We start from the raw sequence: 21,274 nt of genomic DNA, 5'->3' as shown, positions 1-21,274 counted from the left end.
CCTTGCCCAGGAAAACTGAGATCGTCAGTGAGTTTTCTGTACTCTTAGATCTTAGATCATGTAAGTCTGTGTTTTATCTGAATATCATTGTTCTACAAGTGAATAAATAAATGATTTTCCCTTTTAATTATATAATAAACAACATACAAATGAATAGACAAGAAAAAAATAAATATTATACTACAAATACACATTTTTTGGAATTGCAAAGTACAAAATGCAAAAAGTAAGATAACCCTTTCAGTTGATACATCACATGAAGTCTGCTATACTGTGCTGATGGATTTTCCAGAAGGTTACCAAGCTCACATATGGAAACATACAGCGCAGTCAAAAAAATATTAGGACAGCGATATGTTTTTCACTATTTTTGGCTCTGTGCTCCAACACTGGATTTAAAATGAAAAGGTGACGTTGAGGTAAAAATGCAAAACTTGTTTGCCTGATCCTTCTCATCCACACTGGCTGAACTACACAGGGCTCGTAGCCTGTTTAGTCTTGGGAGGAAATGTATGGCCAAAAATGTCTATCATTTCTAAACACCTCATCAGAAATGAATGTAAGCATGTTCAAATTAAAGTTAAATGTCAACACTTCAACCTCATCGTAATTGTTCCATCTCAGACTCATTGTGCCGGAGTACAGAGCTTCAACGAATCTGTCCAAATACTTACAAACTGCACTGTAACTTCTTGTGAAACGTTTCGCCATTTGTTCCATGAAGATAGGTATTCCTCTGCTAAATGGATTTGTATAATTATTGACCTTTGAAAAATCAGCACTACGCCGATATGTTTTTCATGCAAGGTGACTCAGATGTGAGGCAAAGTTGACCAATTTGATGGAGGTACAAACATCCAACTCCTGGACCGCTGATGTAAACAGTAGAGGAATAACAGTCACTGGACCCTCTTATCCCGTAACGTTTATGTTTTTTTGCTAAAAAGAGCTGAGTTTAAAATGTTTTGGTTTTGTGGTGAAGCTTTGTGCTCTTGCCTTCCGAAAGGTGACAAAAGAGAAAATGTTCATTCAGAGTCAGGCAGCTACTCCGGCAGCAGGTCGTCTCCCAGCTCTTCATCTGCAAAGTCGTCATCCTCCATGCGCTTCTTGGCTCCGGTCTTTGGTCTCTCCATCTGAGGCCCCAGTGGGTCCACATAGGACGCGTCTACACAGGAGAGGAACAGAAGATTTACTCATTATCAAATGTCCTGGGCCCTGTTTCATGTTAAAGACCAATCTCAGAAGTTGAGAGTGTTTCTACAAACACTTACATTTCTACACGTGTTTTCCACAGCAGCCCTTAAGAGCAGCAGTGGAAGAAGTTTTCAAATTAAAAGTAGCAATACCACGCTATAAAAACACTCAGTTACAAGAAAAAGTCCTGCATTCAAAAATGTTCTCAAGCACAGAAGTCTTTTTGTATTTAAACATCATCACTCAAAACAAACAAAAAAAGATAGAACATGTAGTTTTTGGTTTCTTTTTTGGGTCCCAGAGCTTCTCAAGATGCTACTTGTCTCCTTCAGTGGGAATGAGTCACTCCTTAATCTATGATCCTAACTAAGAGTATCGTCTTGCAACACAAGTCTTAAAGGTCCCATGTTGTATAAAGTGATATTTCCACGTCTTTGTTATTATAAAGCAGGTCTTGGTTCTATATTAATACTGTGAAAGTGTCAAAGCCTCAGTCCACAGAGAAATGCACACAGCCTGTATTCAGAAACTGAGCCTCAAAACCAGCTGTCAGCACTTCCGTATCTTTGTGATGTCAGAACTACACAGTCACTGCCACGCAGTATGGCCCACCTGGACCCACCATCCAACTTTACAGGATTTGGTTTCTCTGAGTGCTTTCCTGAAATCTGCTATATTTTCATTCAATCACTCAGAAAACAGTCAGCCAATCAGAAGAGAGGCTCATAGCCTCCTCTCTTCTGATTGGCTCACCGACCTGTTGTTACAAAAGCTCCAGAGAGAAGCCTGAGAGAGGAGATGTAAAACTACACTGAGATGGTTTTTGGTTCTTCAAATCACAAATATATCTTCTTATGGATCAACACCTCAAATAAAACACAGGAGAAGTTGGTGCCCGAAAAAGGAGATATTTACACATATACCTGCTTAGCACTACATTATAGACTGTAATAAACTTTAAAGGTCTTAGGGTAAAGTGCAACCATCTTAGTTGTCACTGTTAAGAAGTGTGAGAACAGTTCGTCTTCTTATGGTCCATTACCGATTGAAAAATCAAAGTATTGCTGTCGGAAACTTTGCATATCAGCCTGTGAATGAAAACTGGTACGACTGTGAACCTCAAGAACACAAAGATAAAAAAAAACAAAAAAACGTGTGATGTAGCTCATGTCATGTCACAGATGACAGAGGTGAAGAGAGAGACAGAGAGAAAACAGGTTTTCCTCACCTAGTTCTTTTTGGCTGCTGGCCTCGTAGGGCTCATTGGAGGCAGGAAGTGACCTCATCTTGGCGCTCAGCCGCTCTCCTTTAGTGCTGTTGCTGCTGTGGCTGCTGTCTGCACAAAACACATACACACGCTTGAATTTAGCAAGTCGGTCATAATCTGAATCACTCGTTCCGACACAGTTAACAGGTGTTAAATGCAGCTCAGAGCTGGACCAACTTATATAGATGTACATTATGTATACATGACATGTGCAGGGTTGTTGGCTGTTTTATCTTTCAGAATTCCAGTTCATTTGTTTTTAAACACACACACTATATATGCAGAAAACTGAGCCATGTAATCAGTCAGAAGAATATTCCTACCCAAAATGAAATCACAGTTTATCCAGTAACAGCTGATCAACGTGACTCATCTCAAACTAAGCTTGTACTTCTCACTTTCTGAAAAGTCAACATGATGGAGATGTGAGACTTTCATTTCAGACCTAGAGTAACCATTGAAATGTGTGTGTGTGTGTGTGTGTGTGTGTGTGTGTGTGTGTGTTACCCCTACAGCACCACACCTCATGTTCCAAACTTTTTAAATTAAACTGATTTTAAACTGAATATTTTTACACACCTTTAACCGTATACAAGTTGACATTACATCTCACTTCTGAGTGAACTAGTCAGTGTCCATTACATGGGCAGCAGTGAATGAGTGAAGCCATAGTGATCCTGGACGTGTCAGTGTTTACATTGGCTTTATATTTTTCTGTTTTTAGTCGTCCATTACTTTCATCCATCAACAGTATTTTGACTTCTCTGGGTGCTTGTTAACTACTTTTAGCCACGCCCACTCACAGCATGTGGTGACTTGAATGTGTGGGCAGTGTGTCCTGTTCAGTTTGCTTAGTGTAACAATAAATATGCTATAAATGAGCCTCACACCAACTTATCTAAGTGCCTATTTCCCCCTAAACGCAAACATGTGGAGAGTTTTTGCTAACACTTTGTTTTAAGCCCCAAAACATTTATTAAAAATATATAAAGGTTTAATAAATGGAAAAATCCTTTATTGTCCAAGTATGTTTTTGCACACGGAGGAAATTTAACCCATCCATAAGCTGTGAACAAATCACACACACCCTAGGAGCAGTGAGCACACAAACACACACCTGGAGCAGTGGGCAGCTGCAGGCACAGGGGAGCAGTTGGAAGGTTAGATGCCTTGCTCAAGGGCAGAGCAGCCGTGGATGCAACTATGTGCCCTTCAGCAAGACAGTGAGTAGCAGCACCGGCCATGGGCTCGGCTTGTGCTCCTCACAAGATGTAATGAATATGCTGGAGAATGTGTTTATGTTCAAGGCTCAGATGACAGACTGACAAAGCGCTCTAGTGAGCTGAAGGACAGACATGATTACAGACAGCAGCAGCCCACATCTGGCTGCCAAGTAGCCTTGGAAACTGACGAGAGCAATGGCAGAAAGCTGAAAAACAGGAAGGAGAGGGAGGCCCGATATTCCACCTTCCCTCACAGTCTCAAACATCTCACACGAGGCCTCACAAACTGCTGGCAAACTGAAACCTCGACTGGAAAATTGACTTTTTTCTCCTCCCTGTTTTTTTTTTTTCTTTTTTCGTTTTCTTGGACACTGTCACTGGCATTTCTCTTTTATAACACACAACTGGGAGACAGAGGAAAGAGGGATGACACGACAGGTTGAAAGCCAGACCTAAAATCGGTCGTGTGTAACAGTTTCCACAATTAAAGGTGCAATGAGCGAGTTTAATACGACTCCACGGCAAGAATGGCCATAAGGGTTCTGCAAGGGGCTGATGAGTATCGATGAGTTAACTCTCTGGCTTTTCTAACTCACTTTCCTGCTTAAACTTATTTGGAAAAACCCTTGGAAGATTACATGAGTATAAAAAAAAAAAAGGTCAAATATAGTCTTGAAAAACAATGGGTGCAACCCTAGACTTAATTAAGTTATATTAACAATGAGAATAAGATCACAAAAAAATATTATATACAAATATATGAAAAGGAAAAACTGAAAATCAGCACATTTTCACACAATCTTTGATTCACATCAGAGAATGACGCAGGTTTGGATTCGTGAGAAAACTAATCGTCAGCTTCGCCAGGACACACACACACACACACACACACACACACACACACACACACACACACACACTAACACACACACACAATATACAGTGCTGCAAATATGCATACTTAACAGAAAAGAGGGAAAACTCTCAGGTGCACTAGAGGTTTTCTCAAATATCTGAAAGAGGTTTGGTCAGTTCCCTCCCTCCTCCTCTGTGGGAGCTCTCAGTGCAAACACAGACCACAGTCCAACATCACAGCTGCCTGTCAGAACATTTCTGAACCAGCTTCACGTGTTTTGACCATAACACTATAGTTAGGTTTCTTATCTTGTGTCTTTACCTTGGGAAAACGGTTCTAGGTCACTCGCTTCTGCAGTGTCTGTTTGCAACTCTTATGGCTTTTAAAAATAGTAAAAGGGATTTGCATTAATTTCTTTCACAGTGTGACTGTGCACGTGCAGTAATTATTAATATGATAATACTGGTACAAATCAAGGTGGTTTTTTCTATTGGAATCTGGCACAGCACAAAAATAGAAACCAGACTGTATGATACTACTGTGGTTAGAGGGCAGTTCAGCCCAATTATTTTCACTTTTTAACTTTTATTGTTCCATCTTTCAACACTTTAAACATTTCTAATGATCCCAGGCCTATTAAATTAAATCAAAGAAGCAAGATGTTTCTGCTCCGAAGTACAATGAGCTGCATATGCACAGAGTTGATGTGATTTATTTCTAATAGTTCAGCTGATCTCTAATACTATAGTTGGCAAAGTCACAAAATTATGTAATGCCCCTTTAAGTTCAAGTTTAAGGACAGTTCTTACAAAGTAAGATCACTGCGTTTCTAAAGTGAACACAACAAGTTTGTTTTGCATTCTGGACAAAAAATGAAGAATAATCTCTAACAGAATCTAACATCTTATTTTTCAAACCCAGTGAAGATGAAACACAAATTCTCAGTTTCATTCTTGAGCAGCTCATTAAGCTGCACATTTATCTGAGATGCAACAACTGAGAAATGATTGGAATGAAACTATTGAGTTCTACTCTTATCAACAAGTGGCTAGAAGTGCAATCTTATGACCCAACAAGTTTCACTCCATAATTTTTGAGTAATCACTTTACATACCTCTCTCTGAGTCCAACAGTGGACTGAGTTGTTTAGACTCAGATTGAGATACTAGGCAGCAAAGAGGAAGCACAGTGAGAAGACAGATGGAGATTGGAAGCCAGAGAGCCAGAGAAACAGACAAAAATAAAGATTAGAGTTGGACTGAAAATCACTGCAGAGAGAGAGAGAGAGGGAACAAAACAACAAAGAGCACAGAGAGCGGCAGTAAGTCTGCCATATGCAATGAGAGTATGCCTTAGGAAAGTAAGAGAAGAGATTGGGGTTTAGTTAAACAACTTAAAACTGTCATAGAAAATATTCAGAGATATGAAACATTGAACATGTACGGCAAAACCTCCAGTAACAGTTCGTTTTCACAGATCCAGTTACAGCTCTGGCACTACTAAACTATTGGACAATAAAAACACACAAGTTGGGGGTTTTCTAATCTAATTTATCAGGATGCAGGGGAATAATGGAAGTCTTGGCAGAGGGGAACAGCATGCACATCAACAGGTGTCTGATATATATTATATATATATATATTATATATATATTTAACTACATTACAGGACACAACGGAGGTTGAGCTGCACAGCAGAGAAAAGCTGGGCCTCGTTACAGTTGCTGGCAGCCCTCTACTTTGTCTGGATTGTGTTTGAAATTTGCTGATGAGCCAGCTTTCCGGGGTTGGAGGCAGTCTAGAGTATGTGTCTGTGTGTGTTGTGGGTCTGTAGTGAAGGAGTGCTAAAACTGTGGAGGTTTGTCTTCTGAGGTGTCTGCTGTGAACTGCGGCGCTGTGTGTCGTCAGGGCTCCTGCAAAGCCTACACTGTCGCTCCACTTTCATTATTAAGCTTCACAACCGACTGTTCAGACGTACTGGAAAAGAAAGATAGATGAGCTGGCTTTTATGATTTCAGGAGGAGAGAAAGAGTTTGACCTTTTCTGTGTCGTTCATATAAATCATACGAAGCCTGCAGTTCTACCTCCGTCCAGAAGCTAACATGCACTAGCAATAATAACTGTATCACGTTGCAAATGTTCTGGTAGCGTCCAAAGGGCTAAGTTTTCCTTTTGAAATCTCATTAAGACTCAAATATTCACAACAGGTCTTATCCAAACATCCTCTTTCATGTGGAGACAATGAAATGATCTCTGAGTCGTTTAATGGGACAAATGCTTAACAAAATCACTGCTCTGAGTCTGAAACAGCCTCCGTAAGGCCCCTGTGTTATTACGTAAAAATTCAAAGACAGGATGCAGGAACTCAATCAACCGGGGTTAACTGTAAATGTGACCTGTAACCTGGCCGAACTTGTTAGTGACCCCTTTGGGATTAGAGGTTGGGATTTGGATGTGTAGTTGTGTCTTCCCAGCAGTTCCTTTTATGGACTTAAAAATGATGAAGGATTTGCAACAGGACATGACTACAGCCTTCTAGTCTACTCAGGACTCAGTGTGATGTATAGAGGTATACCCATGACGCTGGCCTTCTTAGGAGAGGTGAGGACAGGTGTGGAGATGCCTATTGACCAGCAGCATGTGTGAGCAACAGGAGAGAGGAAGTGGTGACATACACTGAGAAATAAAACACTGAAAATAACTCTAATTAAAACCACCTGTATATAAATAAACAACCTTATCTTACAGAAAAAGACAAACTCTCTAAAATGTGGATTTAACACAAACAACTGACTGTACAAAAACCTTTCAGAATAAAATACTGTCGAATTTTTGGTAAAATTCAGATCTAAATCATAAACTGTCTGATCAAAGAACTCGAGGGTAAGAGTGTGAATTTGAAAGACCATCTGATTCTGGCTTTTAATACTTGCTTAATACAGGCACATTTAAATCTGTAATAAAAAGTGCTGAGGTTTGAAACATGGGCCTATCAATACTAACCACATATGCACTCATGCTGATGTTAGCGACTCTGAATACACAGGGGGTTTTACAAAATGGTAAATATTATGTTTAGGGTTTCTACACTATTTTTAACTTCAGTCAAATCCCCACGTCTCCCACATGTTAATCTAATGTCAGGATTTTGGTTTGTACTGTTACACGTCACAGGTCTAAATAACAGGTGTGGAAATAGGTGTTCGGTATATTAGACAATGCGATTCTGCATTGTATGGCGATCTAATATGTTACGGTGACTGACTCACCAGCACTCCCAGCGCTGCCCTCTCTGCCTTCTCTCCGACCTCTGGCGCTGCCTTCTCGCCCCGACTTCACCCTCTGCGGGAAGAGAGAAAGGGAGAGGGAGGAGGAGGGAAATTAAGACCAAATTTGCAGACAAGGAATAAATGATTCTCAGCAGAGTTTCACTCGAAGTAAAAATATATGTCTTTTACCAAATACAGTTTTTTTAATTTAGCTTAAGTGTAGGTTTCTAAAGTGAACTCCAAATGAAAGAGCAGAGACATTTCATGCTAAACTGTTGGATTCTGGTGACATCTTTTTCCAGTGTCGAGCCTGTGCTGTGCTCTCCCTCTGTGTCTCATAAATAAGTCAGTTTCACTGGCATGCAAACTATTTGTGAAACTACTACCAAGACAAAGCTAATGGAATTTGACATTAAGATACGAAAAAAACTGAGTATGAAAGTTTTACATTTCCAGTTTGTTCGGAATGAACTGGAAGCGGAGTCGACGGCAGAAACACAACAGCAGTAAAAGATGGAGACCAAAATAAAAACTGGTCGTTCCGTTAATATGTTGACGTCTCGACCGATGAGTTCTCAGTAGTTCTCACTACATTATTACATGGCTACCTTCTACTCATGGGCCAGACCACACCTTTCTTCACATTCAGCCTTCATTTTGATCTCAACTACACACCTGTAAAGCTTTGTGACTGTGAACACCTGCCAAAGTTCTCAAAACCTCCTCTGTGGTTCCACTATAGTAGGTGTCTCCACGACCACATTTTGCCCCGATGGTGCACACACACACACACACACACACACACACACATACACACACACACACACACATACACACACACAAGGTGAAAACAATACCAGCCCCGCTGATGCAGATGGTAACAAGGGGAATTACCATGAAGAAATAACACTTAGCATAAACACAACATCAGACAGAGCGGCGATTCAATCATCTTCATGCATTCGTTTTTGGCTCTACTCATTCTCTCATTCATCATTTCATGTACTATGCAGTTATATCAGCAGGATTAGTTGTTTTTCACTGTCATTCAGTTTGGATCATTTTGGGATTAATGAGTCAACCCTCTGGCTCTGCCTGTCTCTGTAGAAATGTTTCTCTGCTCCAGCAGCGTCCCTGGGCTGATTTAAGAGCAGCTGGTTGTGATTTGACAAAGTCTTCCATCTCATCTGTTCCTGGCTCTGATGAATATCTCCACAGGACACAAGGCACACGGCCCTCATACTCTGAATCTTCTTCATAACTTCACTGACCCCAGACCACCACCAGTTTTGTGATCAGGATCACAGGCCTGTTAGCCATTTAGGGTGTGGACCTTAAAGTCTGGGAGCCACCGCAGACACTAGTTTTACCATTCTTCAAGAGGGAAGCATGCACGCGTCTGGGGTGATGGAGTTCAAAAGAAGTGAGTTTACTACAGATCTGTAGGCTGCAGCTCATCTCTTTTAGCCGCTACTAACATAACACAACCCAGTGGTGGTAGAGTTTCATTGTGAGTAAGGAAGGCACCAGATTTTGACAAATAAAAAGACGATATCTCTGGTTCTGCTGCAACGATATTGATCCTTTTTCTATGTCAGCTGTTAATCGTGAGTCCGACAGCACAATTTCAAATTGGAGTAGACTTTTAGGACAAGAGTGATAAGAAAAGAAAATCACAACTGAAGAGGTTGTCAGTTTTGAGTACATTCAAGCATTTTCTGTAAGGATAACATTAAGTGTGTGCAGATTAACATCGCAAATGTCTAAACAAATCAGATACAAGCAAACAGTGCTTGCCAATCGAAGAACATGCATCTGTCTCCAATTAGATTGATAAAGAAAACACTGGCTTCATCTCCTATATCAGAAAAGCAATAATCTTCCTGGCTGGCAGCAATAAAAATCACTAAATACTTATCTAATCCATTCAGATGTTTCAGGCGATAACGACCCACAACAGACCTGTGAGTAATTCTGCGAACACAACAACTGTTAAATGCCCCAGCATATAGTATCAGCCAGGTGTTAAACAGCTGTAAAGCATCTGCTCTCTGCTCAACATGGTTTGATTCATGGATAATCAACAGAAGAGAAAAAAAAAAAGCCAGCTGTTTTTCAAGCATTTCTGGAGCTGCAGTGACCACTGACCGCCTTCATGGCAAAAGGATGTGTATGTTTTCAATCAGAGTGTTCTCGTCCAGGAAAAGACGACGTGATGCCAAGACATTGGTGAGGAAAAGATGATTAATGAAAGCTCACTGTAATATATGACTGCAGAACAAGCAGGTCATGTATGAAGCTGCATAATGTTAATATTCGGATGTATTACCTAATTTAAATCATTAAACTAGGCTGCTTGTATAAGGTTGGGTTGTATAAGTAAATCTAAATGAAGTGAAAATACTTAATACTTAATCACAGTTATATATTTAGATGCACCTGGAAGTGGGGAGCTCTGTTACATCCTCTTCAATGGATTTCGTGGTTTTTAAGTTTCAGTTTTGAATCTGGACTTTCTGTAGCTCCCTACATCTACTCAATGATGTCAGCTACAGAGGTTCCTGCTAATTACCAACCCTACTCCTCTGTTTAATCCAAACTAACTACAAATGTAAAATACGTGGCTTCCTGTGTGCTGTATTTTCCCAAGAATTAGCAGAATATAATAGTAGCAGAACAGATGCTTATTCACATGAAAAAGCTACAGAAGAATATTATTAAAGTAAAGGTGTGACAGCCAAGAGAGATTTACCTGTTCTTTGATCTCCTTCATCTTCTCCACTTTCTTCAGCTTGGTGGCGTATTCTTGAACTTCATTCAGTCCCATGTCTGTGCACAGCCTCACCAAGAAACGCAGACCTGAACACAAACGGACGTTATATTTTCTTTACACTCTGATCAGTGGGTTACGTTCTGCTTTTCAAGAGTTCTGTTGAAAACTGTAACAAAACAGGATGAATTACATTCTACATTTTCTGGGAACTTGCGGTGGATGTCTTTATACGTTTCCAGAGCTTTCTGGTAGTTTCCTGTAAAGATAAAAAAGAAAAAGATCCATGTTCAACCAACTCTAACAAACCGCTTCAACTGCTTCTTTCATGCGATGTGGTTTTCAGTCTCAAACTGGCAGAGACTGGGCAGCATGTTATTTTGCAGTGCGATGAAAAATAACAGAATCGCTCTCACCACTTCTTCTGTAGCAGCTCGCCACCATTAACTGCCACTTCACCTGTGTTGGTCTGAGAAACACAGCAGGAAGACATCCACTCAGTATGAACACACAACCATGTTTTTTTACTTTTTATTTTATTTCAAAGATTATTAAAAATTCAGAATTTAGTTTGAAGGCAAACAAAATCAAATCATCTGTCCCCTTTCAACAAGTTTAAAAAAAAAAAAAAAAAAAAAAATGACTTCCAGATGACAGCAAGCGTCACGGTTGATGAAATAATACTAACAAAACAATCAAAACAAGATGGAATAAGAAGTGAATCATTTAATTTCTCAGTCTGAAAGTGCAGAACTGGCATCATTTCCCAGATATTTCTCAAGATGAAAGAACGACTCCGGGGACTTGACTTTACAAAAATGACTCTCGATATTGTGATGATTTTTTGGCATCATGGTGAATATGAAGCTGAAATCCTCATCAGTTTTACAGTTTGTTATTTATCATGCTATCATCTGCTAAAGTACCGCATCTACTGGCTACTCACTGTATGAGTGTGGCTCTTTCAAAGTACTGAATGGCCTTTTCACAGAACTGGGTCTCGATGTAGTACGCTCCGAGCCACTCAATCACATCGATGTTGGAGGGGAAGTACCTGAAGGACTTGACAGCCACACAACCCAACAACATCAGAGCACTTAAAGAGGCCTTTACCACCGCAGGGACCTACTGACCCGTAACTGAACATGAACTGTCGTGCTCCAGGTTACGAGACAGTAAGTTCCTGTAGTGGAAGAGGGCTAATATATAACCAAGTGTTAATCAATTAGAAAAGCATTCAATTATATTTCTCATACCTCGTAGTAGTACTGGAAAGCCTGGGACTTGTCCCCCTCGCCATCATGCAGCTCCCCCAATTTGGCCAGCGCCTGGGGGTCGGTGGGAGTTACACTGATGACCTGCATCAACCACTCAATTGCCTGTTGGGGATCCTCCAGAAGCTCATAGCTGAGACCAGTGAGTTAAGGACTAACAGATGCTCACATGGGAACAGGTTGAGATCTCTAAATGAACACCTTCGAGCGACTACTGGGGTACAATTTTTCGAAGCAATTAAACCTCATGACACACATTCACAAACACATAACAAACAGAACTTCTTATTAGTAGGATACAGGTGGGCCAGCTGGAACATGACTTGGGCGCTGTTCCTCAGAATGGCATGGAGCTTCAGGAAGCAGTCCAGAGCCTCCTCCAGGCGATTCAGTTTCTTATAGGTGAGGCCTGGTACAAGAAGAAGGGGACGAAAAACACTTTAAAGCAGCTATAATCAATATATATATATATTTTTTTTTACAATAACAGCATATAAAAAGACTGAAATCCGAAAACAGTGCGCCAGTTGTGAAAGGTGTCACTTGTGGTGATGAACCTACAGAGAATTATCTGCTGAATCTGCGGCTCCCCTCGGCTTTACAAAGCTTTATAGTGAGTTTCATTGTTTAGTTGTCTGGTCAACAACTTTACTGCTGTGGTTCACTCACAGCTGCCTCACTGTTTACCGCCACAACAGGCAGCTGCTTTCAGATTAAGAGTGCTAAGAACCTGTACACTACCTGCTCCAAAAAGCAGACAGACACAGTTAGAGACTTAGAGCTGGTGAACAAAGTGGAGCGTTGAGCAGATAAAGAGCCAGATGTTTCCCTGAGGAGTCAGCGAAGGCCAAAAATAGATTAAAAAAAACTATGAATATTACACTCATCAGGTGGCCAGAAACGTGACTTCAAATAAATGATAAAGTTGCTCCACAGCTGCAGGATTTGTCAATAAGCAACTATTTGCTAACAGGTTCCCCATGTCAACTTCAAAGCTGATGACAGTACTGTGTTTACAACTTGTATCTGCTGTGTTTAACAACCACATAACAACTTCCTCTGATAACCACAGATAATACAAGTTTATATATTATAATGTAATAATAATATATATATATAATACTATAATATATGATATATTTATGTCTCACATTTCTCTCCAGAGTGATGGTCAAGAATGAATGAACACTGTACACTTGGTGTAAAGGTTACTATGCTATAAACCCACCAATGTACCACTAGTATAAATCAATGCAGATGTTACCCAGGTTGTAGAGGGCCTCGGTGCAGGAGGAATCATTCCTCAGTGCTTCTTTGTAGAACTCTGCAGCCTTTTCATAGTCCTGCTTGGAGAACACAGTGTTGCCCTTGTTGATGAGTGCCGCTGGGTTGTAGCGATCAGCGTTCATGGCGAGATCAGAATATCGGTCAGCCTGGTCGTAGTCCTTCTCCTGTTAGAGGGTAAAGGTCAGAGGGCGGTATCTACTGGTAGCGGGATGTTACAGAGAATAGAAGCCTTGATTCAGCCATCTTTACAACTGGATGGTTAAAAATAACCTCGACACCAAACATCCACTGTGCTGAAGTGTCCTCTCACTGAAGAGTCTTACCAGGAAGTAGAGAAAAGAGAGGTTGGTGGCTGCAGCGCTCTTCACTCTGCTGTCCTTCTTCTCAAATGTTTTCAGGGTTTCTACTGCCTGATAAAATATTTAAAAAGCCATTAGGGAAACATTTTCTGTTGGTTTTCCTCTAGTTTATTATTATAATACTGTATCAACTATGGTGAAAGCCATTCTCCCCAGTAAGTAACACACCTCCAAACATAAAAACTAGTGTTCTTAAACCCTTTAAAATGAAACTCCATACTTTTTCCAGGTGATAATTCAATTATGACATTTATTTGTTAAATAAATAAGTATTCCACCCATCATCATGTGTAATTATTCTATATTTATACTGGAAAACCAGATAAACCAAACCACTGTATGAAACACAATACAAGTAAATTCAAAATTCTATCGTTTGAAATCACCTTCACATTTATTGGTTCTTATGCCAATGTACGCACATTACTTACTAGGGAGATTTTCCAACAGTATTAGTGTGTAAATGTTATAATTTTGACAAACCACCAGCTAGGCTACGGCTGCACTGATGCTGCAGCCTACACCACCACCACCACCACCGTCTGCAGACAGTCTAAAAGCACCACACACATGCATCTGGTGTAAAGCCTGTGAGTACAAGACAGTTGGCTACTGCAGTTATGATACTGTAACTGGAGACACTTTGGAGCTGCTCAGTGTCATCAGTACTCTGATGTTAGCCACAGAGCAGCTCCACTGGCACAGCTGCAGTTCCTTGAGAGCTCGACTGGTATAATACTGGTTATAATTTCCTTCCAGCCCCCAGATTTTCCTCACGGGTCTGTGGGTTTTACACCAATAACTGCTTCTCCAACATCTCTTGGCAGTGCTGTTATTTGGAAAAGGCATGCTTAAGTAGTAACATGTCAAGAAGAAGAAAAAAAAAAAAAAAAACCCAAAACAACACAATCTAAATGCGAACATGGAAACAGAAAGCACACATACCTCAACCTTAGGCATGCAGATGGGAAGGAAACGAGACAAAAGCAAGAGAGAATGGAGGGCAATGAGAAGGGGAAGAATTTGGCTGACGCTGCTGAAGCAGGCTTAGCAGGAGGAAACTGACATATGTAAACAGCACTGGCCGATAACTGTATAGAACCAGAATGTTGTTAAATTAAAAAAAGATGGGGAAAAAAAACTGAATATAAAAAAAGTACAACAAAGACCAAATCATCCACGTTACATTCGTTCACAGGGAAATACCACTCACTTCATGAATTTTGAGATCTATTCAGGTTCAAAATTCATAAACATTCATAAAACAATCATCACACAACAGTGAGGGTTTAAAAAAACAAACAAATTTGCACATCAGATACAGTTTGTTCCGTGTTCAAAGTCCTACTGTAACTGGATTATCTTCGGTAACTATATTACACGTGAGATTTTAGATTTAAGGACTCTCATGAAATGTTTGGTTTGAGCTCTGGGAAAAATCTGCATGTTCTGAAATACTAAATCGATTACACAGTGGCAAATGTCTGGCTTGAGTTACCGTACTCTGACAGTCACTTACGCAAGCTATAAAGCATTATCTTAGACGCCCTACTCAGTTCTACAACTCGATTTGGAGGTAAAATATTAATAGTGATAAGTGAAGTTTGTAGTTCAACTTCCTGTGCTCCTGCCACAGACCAAAGAATGGTATTGCCCTTTATCCTGTTAGACTCAACACACTCACCTGGTTGAAGTCCCTCTGTCTCAGATAGGTGATGGCTTTGTTGATCTCTAGATCATTGGCAAGCTCAACATACTGAGAGCTCTTCACCATGTCCACACACCTAAAAAAAACAACCACATATAAGACTTTATGTAATTTGACCAACAGGCCGTGTCCACGAGAGCTGCTGTCCGTATGTGTTGGTGTCAGGATGCTTGTTTAACTGTGGCGGATTAAGTTTATCTGATCCACCGACACGTGAACAACCAGCTTTTGGTGGTTTTACTCTGTTGCTAGAAAAAAAAAACTGTCACAGGAATGAATTCCTCTTAGTCTGTTAGTTTAAAAGATATACAATTACATGGGTGTGGAGAGAAGGTGTGGAGGAGGGGAAGCAGGAAAGGACGATAGGGTCACAGCCTCCCTCATACACATTCACTACGGCAGCAAGTGGCGTTTGAAAACTGCCCAGGGGAAAATATTCAATACATTCAGCAGCATTCTGAACTTTGCTTTGCTCTGAGATTCAAAGCTTCAACAGAAAAAACCTCTAGCTGCTTCTCTTTTAGTGTGAGCTGCAGTTATTATCGTTTTCATATTTGCTTTTAGAGTGACACAACTGGGTGAGAAATATATGCCAATTTTAAATCAATATGATTAAGTAGAATTCCACCAAAGGAAAACACAGCAAGACACTTAACGACATTTTTTTTTAAAGCATTTTTGAGTCTCTCAAAGGACTCTCATTGAGCTGGAGCCCTCTTGTACACAGTATGCCCTCTGGTGTTAACATTGTAATATGGAAAAAATAAAGCACAACAGTAACAAACCAGTCAAATCCAGTAGCAAAGGAAGTCTCAATAGCCGGGGCGATGAGCTTGGCTGCCGTCATGATGTACTTCTCAGCGAGGACTTTTCTACGTGCAGCACACAGGGAGAGAACAGCATTCAGGAGATGAGCGTAGAAAACCATATATCAAAATCAACAGTATGATCTGTAATAAAAACACAGACTGTGTTGGTGTTTTTGGAAAGGAGGAGAAAGTGTCAGTGTTTTGGTTCACAAGGCGACATGGCAGCGGTTTGATAAAGCCAACGCAATGATTATTTTTTGCTGGAGAGAAGTGTGTGAGATTTTTCTTACAGGTCTCTCTCCATCTGGTGAAGCTTGTCGTTCTTAATGGCCTCGATGACCATATTTGCGTTGGTGTCATCCTGAAAGAGTCGACAGGACATGGTTTAAATTATGACGTTGAGCACCACGTTCAATGATCACCAACACTTCATTGTAACTATTAGTATTGATCCTATTTATATCCAGGTCAAAGAATCTGATTTGTTTGTTATTCTAGGAAACGTAGGAAAGGCAAGGTAACTTTCTGTTAACCTAAAAAGAAGAATGACTGAATAGTTAGCATGTAGCTTAAGAAGAGAGCTCCAACTACAGAAACTTCATGGACAGACAATACATATATTACTGTAACCCACATTAGATGGGATGTACTTGTCTTCTTCATCAATGCCCAGAGGGACAGAAATGAGCTTCTGAAAGGCCTTCTTCATCCTCTCCCTGTCACCGATGGCGTAGTAGCACAGGATGAGGTTGAAGCCCGTCTTGATATTGGGGCTCTCACTCATAATGTGTTCGAAGGACGTTATGGCATCTGAGTACTGGCCCATGCGGACGAAGACCACGCCGATATTCTGCATGATCTTGATCCTCATTTCCTTGTGAGCGTTGGAGATCTGATCCAGTGCCATCCGGTAGAACTTAATGGCTTTGGGGTAGTTTTTCTGTTTGAAGTAGATGTTGGCCATGTTGACTTTCATTCGGCCTGCAGGAACAGCACGGATGTAGTGTGAAGGAAAACTAGTACGACTGATAGAATAGACAACATATACAAGTCAAAGTATTTGCCAAGTATCTTTTTTTTGTTCAGCACGCTAATATTAGATACCTTTAACTTACCAATATTTTTCTTTTCTGGTGTTTTTCTTATTCTTATCCATGTGCTACAGTTTACAAGACTTTATTAAAGCCTCTTTATTAAAACCATTTTAGTTTTTAAGGATGTTGTTACTATGATAATTTGTTCTTCAGTGAGAATCACAGTACCAGACTCACAGAGAAGAACGTCTTCTGATTTTATTGGCAAATTAAAACACAAGGTTTTCTATCCTGCCTGCTTTGGTGCATTCACGGGAGCAACACATCTGTAATGAGCGTGAAGCTGAGAAGTCAGCTCACCTGCATTACTGAACATCTTGTTCTTCACAATGACCTGGTAGCTGTTTAGGGCTTCTGGGAACATTTCATTGTTCGCGTACTGGTTGGCAAGGTTGAGCAAAACCTGGTAAAAACAGAAATGTTCAATATTATATATAATAGTCAGGCAGGAACTAATTCATAGAAAGTAACTTCAAACTGAATCTGTGCTCTGTGAGCTGTGCCCACGTAGCTGAGTGGTTAAGACTGGCTCCAAAGCTAAACATATGTCCTGCTGGCTGAGGATCAATCCCTGCCACATGATTCATTTACTGTGTCTTCCTCCAACATGAAAATAACCAAAAAACACTTAATGTGAAAAGAAACAGATTTCCTATTGACTTGTAAAAACAAACATCATAGTATGCACAGTAAACAAAGAACATAAAACCTACTTATGAGGGCTTGAACAGCGTTTTTCTAGTTTTCCAAAGATGGTACTTAACTTAGGCAGCGTAGGTGTGTAATTTCAGAGTGTAGGAAGAAAATGCTCTGGAACAACCACTGATATGCAGCAGCATCACTTACTGAGTAGGTGAGGTCTAAATTGATGTGGTCTGCGTTGCCAGACTGTTCCCTCTGTCTCATCAGCATGCGCTCCTTCCTCCCTGCCTCTTTGGCTTTTTCAAGAGCCTGTAGAAAGACATCACACACAATACCACATGTCAGTAAAATGTGACCTTGGCTGATAAATATTGTTCATCCGCCAACACTGACAAGTCACTATTCAGAGAGTGTTTCAGTGACAATGAATTTCTGTTGCACGTCATGATGAATAACAAACTCAATCTGTTGTAATAGTTCTAATCCAGTATAATTATCTCATATATTAAAAAAAGCACTGAAAATTTACTTTAGGTACTCGGGCCCTCCACCTTTTTTAAAGGTTTAACAACTACTGGGGGATGATCCAAAAGCTTTATTATCGTGTTGAATTTGATAGAAGGGCACTGATGATACACTTCTAATCTGATACTCAATCCAGTGTGCTGGAGTTTAGATCTGACACGATGAAAATTGAATCGCTGTTCACTGACTTACTTGGAGGCCCTTCTCTCCACATCCTAACAGCCATTATTACTAAACACTACGTTAAACAATGACAGACTCTGACCAGTTGTAAGGCTCCCACACTCTGTGCCATGCAGCTCTCTTCTATCAGGTCATTCACTTTCTTCTCCAGGATCTTGATTTTCTCCTCAGGCCTGCAAGAACCAAGAGACACAGAAATACAATGTGTGATAATGTTGCTTGTTCGGTTTAGTAATACATTTTGTGACATGTACAGTATATGAGGGCAGACATTCTGAATAACATACATAAATATGTTGGATTTATCCATTTACAAAACAAAAATATGGTATATTTAATATATAACAGTATATATTTATTATTTGTAGCTCCACTGTAAAATGTTCAAATATAAATGTTTATACACTTTCAAATAACAATTATACCTAATAGCAAGATATTTTTTCAGCATCTAAATGCCTTTAGAAAAGTCTTTCCTATGCACACTTCAGGAGAAAATGCTGAGTTTGGATGATGCAGCGAGAGTCTTCCAAGAAACAGTGAAAAACAGAAATCAATTTAAAGAGTGACAACTCACGTGTCATCATTCTTCGCTTCAAGTGGAGGTGCAGGGCCTTTGGACTGGCCTAGAGGGTCAAAGGTTGAGCCTGAAAATACAAAATTTAAAATGATTCAGCAGTTACAGTCTGTCCTTGTATATCATTTAATTGATAATTCATACTAATGGAAGGAGAAAACAATCCATAGGTTTTTTAACAATAAAGGATATAAAGAAATAACCGTGTCTATTCTTGAAGAATAACTTCCACAATGCAGACACAGTAAAACAAGCAGCCACAGAATCACAAGCTAATACCTGATCATGTAGTAATCCATACCAATACATATGTGGGGAGTCTGAATCACTTAAATACCTGTAATAAACAATTTATTTTTGAGTTCCTGAAACTCACCACGGGTCAGGGAGGAGGTGTAACCTGCTGCTCTGACAGCAGTCATTGGTCGGGCGGCTCCATCCTGTCATATTTTAAGACAAAACATAACACAATATATAATAATAGCTTTTTTTATCTTCACAAAAACAGAGCTATTATTAATGCTGAGTAGTACATGAGGTTGCTACTGAACTTTGATTTAATACATGATGTTGGCTGTGAACACACAAAAGTTAGCAAATTTGTCCATAAAACTTATAACAAAACCTGTGTTGGTCAAATTAAAATCACTGCATATTACATACTAAGTAAGTGAGATTAAATACTTTGGTCTAATGCATAATAAGAACTATGCAGGACCTTAAATGCACACTTGAGCGGTCAATCCCTCTCACCTGCACAGCTCCAGTCATGGGTCTGCCCATGGAAGAGGTCATAGGGACCCGAGACTTCATGAAACAACAAGTATAAGACAGGTGAAATTGATTTAGGCATGTTTACATGACAATATCTTTTTCATGCAAATATGTGACAAAAACATCAGGTAACATCAACACTAACAATCATTTCTGTTATTAAATAATCAAACCAAATATTCTCTTGATTTATAGATTAATAGTTATATATGATATGTCTGAAAATAGTGAAAAATACCAATTATAATTTCAAACAGCTAATGATCACATATTCAAATAGCTTGTTTTATTCAACCAACAGTCGAAAAATCAAAAAACATACTAAGTTTTCTATCAAATATGTCAAAGAAATGCATCAAATCTTCACTTTTAAAGAAGCTGGAACCAGTGAATATCTGACATTACTGCTTGAAACTATTACCACTACTCAACACTTACCACTATCAGCATCATCATTATTACTACTATTATCAATTGGTATAAAATAAACAGTAAATATATAATTGACTTGAACAAAGATGCTTATCTGATATGTAGTATTATCTAATTAATGTGAACTCATACTCATACTACTCAGAAAGTCTGATGCTGATTCAAAAAAGTTTTACTTCTTACTATATTACTAAAGCTGCAAGTAATGTGCGTTTTCAAAGTCAAGACTGTTTCAAAATGACTGAATTTCACTGTACTTACTCCAAAGGAAGAAGCTATAGGCCGAGCTCCAATGGCAGTGCCAGGAAATTTGGCAGTCATCTGGCAAATTGAAGACATGACATTTTTATATGAGGATTAACAAATGAGTGTAATCAGGATATCATTTACTCTTCCTCTCTGTCACACAGACACACACATTAACAAACTACAGTCGGTACTCACCGGGGGTCTTCTTCCATGACTTGTCCGCACTGCTTGCTGGAAGCCCAAATCATTCTCCAACTCCTTGAAATTGATTTTAAAGAAATGTGTAAAATTAGTTAATTAGTCTTTATTCTTTACACGCCCATTGTCCTATGCACAAGAACACGTTGTCACAGTCAAATTAACAATTTCAAATAATCTGTGTCGTTTCTAGCTCGTACTATCTCGTGTATTTAGCATTACTTATATTATTGTTAGTTGGCAAGGGCTTTGAGCTTGGAAATGTAGCATAGTTGCTAACTCACCTCGGAGTCAAATGTTGGATTATAGTCGTTGTAACCCGAATAAAGATCATCCTCCTCTAGAGCCAGATGCACATTTTCCATTTCTCTTTCTCCGTAGAGGTGGTGTGACGAAATGTTAATGAATATGGAGAACAAACACTTATCAACGCGAAGTAACAGCTAAAACAGTTTGTTGTCGCTTTAGGGATACAATCCCACAAGAGCAGCATGGGCGGGATAGTTTGTTTTCCAAGGTTTTGATTGGTTACTCCTGCGTCAATCATCAGCTAGCGTTAATATAATTGGCTGAAGCTGATTTCCT

At 39.7% G+C, this 21,274-nt stretch overlaps 1 protein-coding gene across 3 annotated transcripts; it reads right to left on the bottom strand.

The window, feature by feature from the left end:
• Positions 1-103: 103 nt before the first annotated feature.
• ift88 (intraflagellar transport 88 homolog) lies at positions 104-21,158 on the bottom strand. Of its 3 annotated transcripts, XM_056389423.1 has the most exons (26): positions 20,974-21,158; positions 20,687-20,749; positions 20,504-20,563; positions 19,790-19,843; positions 19,413-19,476; positions 19,037-19,106; positions 18,542-18,632; positions 17,956-18,060; positions 17,410-17,512; positions 16,650-16,996; positions 16,306-16,376; positions 15,992-16,078; positions 15,183-15,282; positions 13,463-13,549; positions 13,117-13,303; positions 12,153-12,261; positions 11,835-11,985; positions 11,525-11,640; positions 10,995-11,047; positions 10,772-10,837; positions 10,561-10,667; positions 7,809-7,881; positions 7,115-7,162; positions 5,655-5,705; positions 2,423-2,530; positions 104-1,165 (listed from the first exon to the last, which is right to left on the bottom strand). In XM_056389423.1, exons 1-26 carry the CDS (start codon positions 21,052-21,054, stop codon positions 1,044-1,046), a joined length of 2,574 nt encoding a protein of 857 aa, XP_056245398.1. In that variant the 5' UTR covers positions 21,055-21,158; the 3' UTR covers positions 104-1,043. The 3 variants fall into 3 exon arrangements, with proteins under 3 accessions (XP_056245398.1, XP_056245399.1, XP_056245400.1); XM_056389424.1 differs by lacking the exon at positions 5,655-5,705; XM_056389425.1 differs by lacking the exons at positions 5,655-5,705; positions 7,115-7,162.
• Positions 21,159-21,274: the final 116 nt, after the last annotated feature.

This window comes from Seriola aureovittata, chromosome 11, assembly GCF_021018895.1.
Source record: "Seriola aureovittata isolate HTS-2021-v1 ecotype China chromosome 11, ASM2101889v1, whole genome shotgun sequence".
Classification (NCBI taxonomy): Eukaryota; Metazoa; Chordata; class Actinopteri; order Carangiformes; family Carangidae; genus Seriola; species Seriola aureovittata.
The sequence above is the reverse complement of the archived record's forward strand: the minus strand, read 5'-3'. Positions and strand labels throughout refer to the sequence as shown.